This window comes from Vanellus vanellus (assembly GCF_965231255.1).
Source record: "Vanellus vanellus genome assembly, contig: HAP1_SCAFFOLD_2291, whole genome shotgun sequence".
Classification (NCBI taxonomy): Eukaryota; Metazoa; Chordata; class Aves; order Charadriiformes; family Charadriidae; genus Vanellus; species Vanellus vanellus.
The window spans coordinates 1-10875 of NW_028127424.1; the positions used below are offsets into that span (position 1 = coordinate 1).

General features: G+C 70.2%; 1 protein-coding gene across 1 annotated transcript; it reads right to left on the minus strand.

The window, feature by feature from the left end:
• Positions 1 to 458: 458 nt before the first annotated feature.
• Positions 459 to 10664, minus strand: LOC309685276 (inosine-5'-monophosphate dehydrogenase 1-like; the record flags this gene model as incomplete). Its single annotated transcript, XM_082501065.1, has 9 exons — positions 10621 to 10664; positions 8345 to 8443; positions 6850 to 6898; positions 6040 to 6141; positions 5591 to 5665; positions 4529 to 4735; positions 3268 to 3355; positions 1618 to 1817; positions 459 to 549 (listed from the first exon to the last, which is right to left on the minus strand). Coding segments are annotated over exons 1-9 (931 nt in total), but the record flags the coding sequence as incomplete, so codon positions are not given.
• Positions 10665 to 10875: the final 211 nt, after the last annotated feature.

The window sequence follows — 10875 nt, forward strand, 5'->3', positions numbered from 1 at the left end:
CCCAGCCCCCCCCCCGGCCCCCCCCTCACCGTTTGCCCCCGATGACCCCCAGCCCCCCCCAGCCCCCCCGGCCCCCCCCCAGCCCCCCCCCCAGCCCCCCCCGCCCCCCCCTCACCGTTGCCCCCGATGACCCCCAGCCCCCCCCAGCCCCCCCAGCCCCCCCTCACCGTTGCCCCCGATGACCCCCAGCCCCCCCAGCCCCCCCCCCGCCCCCCCTCACCGTTGCCCCCGATGACCCCCAGCCCCCCCAGCCCCCCCCCAGCCCCCCCGGCCCCCCCTCACCGTTGCCCCCGATGACCCCCAGCCCCCCCAGCCCCCCCCCCGCCCCCCCTCACCGTTGCCCCCGATGACCCCCAGCCCCCCAGCCCCCCCCCAGCCCCCCCGGCCCCCCCTCACCGTTGCCCCCGATGACCCCCAGCCCCCCCAGCCCCCCCCCAGCCCCCCCGGCCCCCCCTCACCGTTGCCCCCGATGACCTGCAGCTCGGGGTACTTCTGTTTGATGTAGTGGATCATCCCGATCTGGTAAATGGAGTTCCCCTGCGACGAGTCCTGGGGGGGGCGGGGGGGGGGCACACCGTGACGGGGGGCACAGCATGGGGGGGCCGGGGGGGGGGCATTGGGGGGGCACAGCATGGGAGGGGCATGGTATGGGGGGAGGTAAGGCATGGGGGGTGGTATGGGGGGTACCGGGGGGCACGGTGGGGGGGGGACACAGGAGGGGGGGGGGACACAGGAGGGGGGGGCCCGGGGGGGGCCCGGTATGGGGGGGGCACTGTGTGTGGGGGCACAGCATGGGGGGTTGTAGGCGTTTGGGGTGCCATGGGGTGAGGAATTGGGGTGCTGGGGGGGTGTGGGTCTTTGGGGTGCGGGGGGGGCAGTTGGGATGGGGGGGGCCATGCAGGAGATTGGGGTGCGGGGGGGGGGATTGGGGGTGCTGTGGGGGGATGTGGGGGGGAGTCGCAGAGGTTTTGGGGTGCCACGGGGTGAGGAATTGGGGTGCTGGGGGGGTGGGTTTTTGGGGGTGCAGGTGGGGGGGCTGTTGGGATGGGGGGGGCCATGCAGGAGATTGGGGTGCCGTGGGGGGGGGATTGGGGGTGGGTGGAGGTGGTCACAGAGGTTTTGGGGTGCCACGGGGTGAGGAATTGGGGTACTGGGGTGGGCATGTTTTTGGGGTGCTGTGGGGGGGCAGTTGGGATGGGGGGGGCCATGGAGGAGATTGGGGTGTTGGGGGGGGATGTGGGGGGAGTTGCAGAGGTTTTGGGGTGCCACAGGGTGAGGAATTGGGGTGCTGGGGGGGTATGTTTTTGGGGTGCTGCTGGGGGGGGCTGTTGGGATGGGGGGGGGCCATGCAGGAGATGGGGGTGCCGGGGGGGGGATTGGGGGTGGGTGGAGGTGGTCACAGAGGTTTTGGGGTGCCACGGGGTGAGGGATTGGGGTGCTGGGGGGGTATGTTTTTGGGGTGCTGTGGGGGGGCAGTTGGGATGGGGGGGGGGCCATGCAGGAGATGGGGGTGCCGTGGGCTGCAGCGGGTGGGGGTGCCGGCAGCGGGGGGGCGGGTGGTGGGGACCATCTCCACCCCCCCCAACCCCCCCCGATTTTGGGGGTGCCCCCACCCACCAGCACCACCAGGTCGACGCCGGCCTGCACCAGCAGGTCGAGGCGGTACTTGTCGTCCTCCCGCGTGCCCACGGCCGCCCCACACAGCAGCTGCTTCCGCCCGTCCTTGGAGGCGTTGGGGTGCTCCCGGTTCTTCTTCAGGTCCGTGCGGGCGATGATGGCCACCAGCTCGTCGCTGTCGTTGACGATGGGCAGCTTCCCTGGGGACAAGCGGGGACAGCAGCGGGGGGGTGGAGGCGGCGCCAAGGGTGGGGTGGGGTGGAGGGGACCCAAGGGACAGGGTGGGGTGGAGGTGACCCAAGGGATGGGGTGGGGTGGAGGTGCCACCAGGGATGGGGTGGGGTGGAGGTAACCCAAGGGATGGGGGGACGTGGAGGTGACCCAAGGGACAGGGTGGGGTGGAGGGGACCCAAGGGATGGGGTGACATGGAGGTGCCACCAGGGATGGGGTGGGGTGGAGGGGACCCAAGGGATGGGGTGGCATCCAGGTGACCTCAAGGGATGGGGTGATATGGAGGTGCCACCAGGGATGGGGGGACGTGGAGGTGACCCAAGGGATGGGGGGACGTGGAGGTGACCCAAGGGATGGGGTGATATGGAGGTGCCACCAGGGATGGGGTGGGGTGGAGGTGACGCAAGGGATGGGGGGACGTGGAGGGGACCCAAGGGCTGGGGTGGCATCCAGGTGAGCTCAAGGGATGGGGGACGTGGAGGTGACCCAAGGGACAGGGTGGGGTGGAGGTGACCCAAGGGCTGGGGTGGCATCCAGGTGACCTCAAGGGATGGGGTGATATGGAGGTGCCACCAGGGATGGGGTGATGTGGAGGTGCCACCAGGGATGGGGGGACGTGGAGGTGACACAAGGGCTGGGGTGGGGTGGAGGTGACCTCAAGGGATGGGGTGGCATCAAGGTGAGCTCAAGGGATGGGGGGACGTGGAGGTGACCCAAGGGACAGGGTGGGGTGGAGGTGACCCAAGGGATGGGGTGACATGGAGGTGCCACCAGGGATGGGGTGGGGTGGAGGTGCCACCAGGGATGGGGTGGCATCCAGGTGACCTCAAAGGATGGGGTGATATAGAGGTGCCACCAGGGATGGGGGAACGTGGAGGTGACACAAGGGCTGGGGTGGGGTGGAGGTGACCTCAAGGGATGGGGTGGCATCAAGGTGAGCTCAAGGGATGGGGGGACGTGGAGGTGACCCAAGGGACAGGGTGGGGTGGAGGGGACCCAAGGGATAGGCGATATGGAGGTGACCCAAGGGATGGGGTGGGGTGGAGATGACCCAAGGGATGGGGGGACGTGGAGGTGACGCAAGGGCTGGGGTGGCGTCAAGGTGACCTCAAGGGATGGGGTGATGTGGAAGTGCCACCAGGGATGGGGGGACGTGGAGGTGACCCAAGGGCTGGGGTGATGTGGAGATGACCCAAGGGATGGGGTGACATGGAGGTGCCACCAGGGATGGGGTGGTGTGGAGATGACCCAAGGGCTGGGGTGGCATCAAGGTGAGCTCAAGCGATGGAGTGATGTGGAGGTGACCCCAGGGATGGGTGACATGGAGGTGACCCCAAGAGATGGGGATGGGGTGACATGGAGGTGACCCCAGGGATGGTGGCGGGTGACGCGGTGGCGCTGGCGGGGCGTGGCCGTACCCTTCTTGCTGCGCTGGAGGATCTCGTTGGCTTCTTTGAGGGTGACACCGGCCGGAGCCACCACCAGGTCATTGCGTTTTGTCATCACCTGCGGGGCCACCGTCACCCCCACTGTCACCGTCACCACCATCACCCTCACCCCCCTCACTGTCACCGTCACCATCACTGTCACCCTCATCCTCATCTTCGTCCTCACCACCACTCACCGCCATTGTCACCCCCACCATCACTGTCACTGTCACCGTCACCGGGAGGCAGTGGGGGGCCCGGGGCCACCATGGGCTGCCCCACTTGGCCATTGGCCTGGAGTGACCCAGCCGGCCCCACATCCCGCCCCACTCCTCCATCCCTGCCCCACATCCAACCTCTGCCCCACGTCCCACCAACATCCTCCAGCCCTCCCCATCCCACGTCCCACCTCTGCCCCACATCCCACCAACGTCCTCCAACCCCCCCCCACTTCTCCACCTCTGCCCCACATGCCATTGATGTCCTCCATCCCTCTCCATTCCATTCCTCCACCCCTGCCCCATGTCCCACCTCTACCCCACATCCCACCTTGGCCCCACATCCCACCAACGTCCTCCATCCCTCCCCATCCCACATCTCCACCCCTGCCCCACCTCCCACCTCTGCCCCACACCCCATCTATGTTCTCCAACCCTCCCCATCCCACCTCCCACCTCCACCCCATGTCCCACCAACGTCCTCCAGTCCTCCACATCCCACTCCTGCCCCACATCCCACCTCCGCCCCACGTCCCACCTACATCCTCCAACCCTGCCCATCCCACCTCCCACCTCTACCCCACACCCCACCTTGGCCCCACAGCCCACCAACGTTCCCCAACCCTCCCCATCCCACCTCCCACCTCCACCCCATGTCCCACCAACGTCCTCCAGTCCTCCACATCCCACTCCTGCCCCACATCCCACTTCCACCCCATGTCCCACCAACGTCCTCCAGTCCTCCACATCCCATGTCCCACCTCCGCCCCACGTCCCACCTACATCCTCCAACCCTGCCCATCCCACCTCCCACCTCTACCCCACACCCCACCTTGGCCCCACAGCCCACCAACGTTCCCCAGCCCTCCCCATCCCACCTCTGCCCCACAGCCCACCAACGTTCCCCAACCCTCCCCATCCCATGCCCCACCTCCACCCCATGTCCCATCTATGTTCCCCAGCCCTCCCCGTCCCACCTCCCACCTCTGCCCCACACCCCACCTTGGCCCCACAGCCCACCAGCGGTCCCCGACCTGCGCCAGGCGGGTGCCGTGGTCCCTCTCGGCGAGGAAGTCGATGTCGCGGGAGGTGACCATGCCCTCCAGCTTGCTGCCCATGCGGCCCGTCTGGGTGACGGGGACCCCCGAGAAGCCGTGACGCATTTTGGCCTCCCACACGTCCCCCACCGTCTGCGTGGGGCTCATCACCACCGGGTCCGTGATGAAGCCCTGCTCGAATTTCTTGGGGGGGGACACACACACACCCCACATGTGGGACCAGCAGGGCGCAGGCAGCAGGTTTGGGGGGGACACCCCACGTCCCACCAACACCCTCCAACCCTCCCCGTCCCACCTCCCACCTCTGCCCCACGTCCCACCCACGTCCTCCAACCCTCCCCACCCCACCTCCCATCTCTGCCCCACATCCCACCAACGTCCTCCAACCCTCCCCGTCCCACCTCCCACCTCCACCCCACCTCCCACCTCTGCCCCACACCCCACCAACGTCCTCCAACCCTCTCCATCCCACCTCCCACCTCCACCCCACGTCCCACCTCCGCCCCATGTCCCATCTCCACTCCATGTCCCACCAACATCCTCCAACCCTCCCCGTCCCACCTCCCACCTCCACCCCACGTCCCACCTCCACCCCACGTCCCACCTCCACCCCACGTCCCACCAACGTCCTCCAACCCTCCCCGTCCCACCTCCCACCTCCACCCCACGTCCCACCTCCACCCCATGTCCCACCAACATCCTCCAACCCTCCCCACCCCACCTCCCACCTCTGCCCCACACCCCACCAACGTCCTCCAACCCTCCCCATCCCACATCCCACCTCTGACCCACATCCCACCAATGTCCTCCAGTCCTCCCCATCCCACTTCCCCACTCCTGCCCCACATCCCACCTCCACCCCGCACCCCACCAACGTCCTCCAACCCTCCCCATCCCACCTCCCACCTCTACCCCACGTCCCACCAACGTCCTCCAACCCTCCGCATCCCACTTCTCCACTCCTGCCCCACATCCCACCTCCACCCCGTGTCCCGCATGGGGTGGGGGGTATTTTATTTGGAGGGACCCCCCCCTTACCTTCACCTTGCGCACCTCGTTGGCCTGGAACTCGGGGGTGCAGTTGTGGTGGATGATGCCGATGCCGCCCATCAACTGGGGGGGGGGGGCAATGGTTGGGGGGGGGTCCCATATGTAAAGGGGTGGGGACCCCCCTTGGGGGTGGGCAACCCCCTCACCCTGCATCCGTGACCCCCCCCTTCACCATGTGTCGTCCCCCCCCCATGTCCCCGTGTCCCCCTGACCCCCTGGGGGTGGGCACCCCCCCTCCCTTCACCCATGACCCCCCCTCCCCCCCCCGCTCCTGACCCCCCAACCCACTTGGGGGGGGGGGTCACCCCCTCCCCTTTATCCCCCCCCCACATGTCCCCCTGCACCCACCTTGGGGTGGGCACCCCCCAACCCAGCACCCCTGCCCCCCTCCCCCCCCCCCCCCCCGGGTGCCCCCCCCGTGTCCCCCCCCCGCTCACGGCCATGGCGATGGCCATGTCGGCCTCGGTGACGGTGTCCATGGGGGAGGAGATGAGGGGGGTCTTCAGGGTGATCTTACGGGTCAGCGCCGACGTCAGGTCCTGGGGGGGGGCACACACCCTTCTCCCTCCTGACCCCCCCACGGGGACACCCTCCCCCCCCTCCCCCAGCCCGGCCGGCTCCCTGCCCACCCCCACGCTGGGGGGGCCCGGGGGTGGCACAGGGGACATCACCCTCCCCCCCTCCACCAGTGCACCCCAAAAAATGCTGGGGGGGGGGGGGGGGGCGTGTGTGTGTGTGTCCCCCCACTGCGGGGGGGCACTGGGTGGTCACCCTGGGGGGGATGGGGACATCATCCTGGGGGGGGGGATGGGGATGTCACCCTGGGGGGGATGGGGGTGACACCCGGGGGGGGGGGGGCGGGGATGTCACCCTGGGGGGGCATATAGGGACACCAGCCCGGGGGGGGGCATAGGGACGTCACTCCAGGGGGTGACAGGACAGACATGGCACCCGGGGGGGGGGGGATGTCACCCTGGGGGGGAACAGGGACATCATCCTGGGGGGGTTCATAGGGACATCAGCCCGGGGGGGGCATAGGGATGACCCCCGGGGGGGGGGGGGGGGGCACAGGGATGTCACCCTTGGGGGGCTCAGACGTCACTCTGGGGGGGGCACAGGGATGTCAACCCAGGGGGGATGACAGGGACGTCACCCGGGGGGGGACAGGGACGTCACCCGGGGGGGGACAGGGACATCAGCTGGGGGGGGGGGGACAGGGACGTCACCCGGGGGGGGACAGGACTCACCACCTCGTCGGCGGTGAAGTCGATGAAGCCGGGGAGGATGAGGAAGTCACTGGGGGGGGGGACACCCACAGGGCTGTCACCATGGCCACCACCCCCCCAGACACGTGTCACCCCAACACCCCCCCCCGAGTGACTCAGCCCCACGCCGGGGGGGGGGGACACGTCCCGAGGGGACACCTGAGCCGGGGGGTCCCATGGGAGCCCTCACCCCATCCAGGCCATGGGGGGGGGGGGACACGGTGGGTGGCTCCATGGGGACAATGGTGACGGGGGACACCTGATGCCATCCAGGCCATGGGGTTGGGGTGGGGACAGCAGGGCTGGGGTGGGGACATCTAAGGTGGGATGGGGACATCTGAGGTGGGATGGGGACACCAAGGTGGAATGGGGACACCCAAGGTGGCCCCATGGGGACACCAGTGCCTGGGGACTCTTGATGCCATGCTGGCCATGGGGCTGCAATGGGGACAGCAGAGCTGGGGTGGGGACACTGGTGGTGGATTGGGGACATCCATGGTGGGATGAGGGCACCAAGGTGGCCCCATGGGGACGATGTTGCCTGGGGACCCCTGATCCCATGCCAGCCATGGGACAGGGATGAGGACAGCAGGACTGGGGTGAGGACACCCAAGGTGGGATGGGGACACCAAGGTGGGATGGGGACACCCAAGGTGGCCCCATGGGGACACCGGTGATGGGGGACACCTGATGCAATGCTGGCCATGAGGCTGCAATGGGGACAGCAGAGCTGGGGTGGGGACACTGGTGGTGGATTGGGGACACTCAAGCTGGGATGGGGGACAGCACAGCTGGGATGGGGACACCAAGGTGGGATGAGAACATCCAAGGTGGGATGAGGCCACCAAGGTGGCCCCATGGGGACGATGTTGCCTGGGGACTCCCAATCCCATGCCGGCCATGGGGTGGGGATGGGGACAGCAGAGCTGGGCTGGGGACACTGGTGACGGACTGGGGACACCCACGGTGGGATGGGGACACCCAAGGTAGCCCCATGGGGACAATGGTGACTGGGGACACCTGATGCCATCCAGGCCATGGGGTTGGGATAGGGACAGCAGAGCTGGGCTGGGGACACTGGTGGTGGGGTGGGGACACCCAAGGTAGGATGGGGACAACTAAGGTGGCCCCATGGGGACAGCAGTGCCCAGAGAGCCCTGATCCCATAGAGGCCATGGGGCTGGGCTGGGGATGGCAGAGCTGGCTGGGGACAGTGGTGGTGCACTGGAGACAGTGGTGGTCAACTGGGGACACTGGTGGTGGGGTGGGGACATGCTGGGTGGGATGGGGACACCTGAGGTGGCCCCATGGGGACAGTGGTGCCCACAAGGCTCTGATCCCATAGAGGCTATAGGGCTGGACTGGAGACAGCAGAGCTGGACTGGGGACACTGGTGGCAGGGTGGGGACACTGGTGGTGGGGTGGGGACACTGGTGGTGGGGTGGGGACACCGGGGGGTCGGGGGGGGCAGCCGTACTTGTAGGTGAGGCCGTCGGAGGTGGCGAAGAGCTGCTGGGCGGTGAGCCCGTCCTCGGGCACGTAGCCGGTGCCCCCGCTGATCAGGTAGTCGGCCATACTGCGGGATGGGGGGGGGCACTGGGACCCCCCCCCCCGGCACCGGCACCCACACCCGGACACCCCCCCCCAGCACCGGGACCACCACCCGCACTGGGACCCCCACCCACATCAGGACCCCAACCAGGATCGGGACCCCCCCCCCTACACCGGAACCCCCTCAGAGGACCAGGACCCACACCTACACCGGGACCCCCCCCCGGAACTGGGACCCCCCCACCAACACCGAGACCCCCCCTGTACCGAGACCCACACCCGGAACCCAGACCCCCCCCAGCACCGGGACCCCCCCCAGGACCCCCCCCCACGGGACCCCCACCTGCACCGGGACCCCCCGGGACCGAGACCCCCCCCTGCACCGGGACCACCCCCCACGACCGGCCCCCCCCGGGACTGGGCCCCCCCAACGGGGGACTACCCCCCCTGCACCGGGCCCCCCCCGGCACCCGGGCCCCCCTACGGGACCGGGACTCCCACCCACACCAGGACACCCCCCTGCACAGGGACCCCCACCCCGGAACACCCCCGGACCCCCCCTGCACCGGGACCCCCTCCAGGACCCCCCCCGGGAGCCCCACCCACACCGGACTGGGACCCCCCCCCCCCGCAACCCCCTTTTCACCGGGACCCCCCCTCGGGACTCGCACCCACACCGGGTCCCCCCCTGCACCGGGACCCCCCCCCGCAACCGAGACCCCCCCCCTGCACCGGGACCACCCCCCACGACCGGACCCCTCCCGGACCGGGCCCCCCCCAACGGAAGACTACCCCCCCTGCACCGGGACCCCCCCAGGACCGGGACCCCCCCCCAGGATCCCCCCCGCGAGCCCCACCCACACCGGACCCCCCCCGCAACCCCCCCGGGTCCCCCCTGCACCGGGCCCCCCCCCGGAACCCACACCCACACCGGGACCCCCCCCAGGACCGGGAGCCCCCCCCGGACCCCCCTCCGGGACCCTCACCCACACCGGGACCCCCCCGGGATCGGGACCCCCCCCCCCCGCACCGGGACCCCCACAGCCCCCCCGGAACCCCCTCCCGGGACCCCCCCCCAGCACCGGGACCCCCCCCCCGCACCCCCGTCTGCACTGCCCGGGGGGTCCCGGGGGGGTCCCGGGGCGTTGCGGTGCCGGTGCCCGCAGCGGCCCCGGCGCAGGGCGTGGCAGGGGGCGTGGCAAAGGGGCGTGGCGTGGCAAAGGGGCGTGGCGACACCGCCCCAAGGGGCGGGACCGAGACCGGGACCGACCGCCGCAGCCCCCCCTCTCCCAGTCTGCCCCAGCGCCTCCCAGTGCCCCCCCTTCCGCCGCCTCCCAGTCTGCTCCAGCGCCTCCCAGTGCCCCCCCTACCGCCCAGCATCCCCCAGTACCGCCCCCCGCCTCCCAGTAACCCCCCCGCATCCCCCAGTGCCCTCCCCACGCGGCCCAGTAACACAGCCCCCCCCCATCCCACAGCCTCCAGTAACTTCCAGGAACACCCCCCCATCATTACAGCCCCCCCAGGCCCCAGTAAACCCCCAGTACCCCCCCCCGCTGCCTCATCATCCCCAGTAACCTCCCAGTGCCCCCCCCTACGCTGCTGCCTTCCCATTACCCAGTGCCCCCCCCCCATCCACCACTACCCCCCCGGTGGTGCTCCCCTGGGCCCCAGTAACCCCCAGTACACCCCCAACTCCCAGTAGCCCCCCAGTACCCCCCCATCTCCCAGTAACCCCCCTGTATCTCCCCAGTGCCCCCCCAGTGCTGCTCCTCCAGGCCCCAGTACCACGCCAGTACCCCCCCCATCCCCCAGTAACCCCCACCGCCGCCACCCCATCTCCCAATAATCCCCCATCCCCCCCAATCCCCCAGTTCCCCCCCACCGCCACCCCACCATCCCCCAGTAACCCCCGAGTTCCCCCCATCCCCCCCAATCCCCCAGTACCCCCCCACCGCTGCCCCTCCGTCCCCCAGTACCCCCCCCATCTCCCAGTAACCCCCCATTTCCCCCCCAATCCCCCCACCGCTGCCCCCCCATCTCCCAGCAACCCCCCAGTTCCCCCCCCGCCGCCTCCCTCCCCATCCCCCAGTAACCCCCCAGTACCCCCCCAGTGCACCCCTCCCGCCGCCCCCACACCTCCCAGTAACCCCCCAGTCCCCCCCCAGTCCTTCCCCCCCCCCCCCCAGTAACTCCACCCAGTACCTGGGCTCCCCCTCGCCCATGGCGCTGAGCGCCGGAGCGGGGGGCGGGGCCGGGGGGCGGGGCGGGGTTTCCCTCTCCCCGCCCACTTGCCCGCCCACCGACCACGCCCCCCGCTCCGGAGGCCACGCCCCCTGCGCCAGCCCCGCCCGCGGACGCGCTTCTGCGCTTACATCTCTCCGGGGGTGTGTGTGTCCCCTTTTTTGGGGTACCCCCCCTTTCTTTGGGGTGTCCCCCCCGCTTTGGGTGACCCCCCCC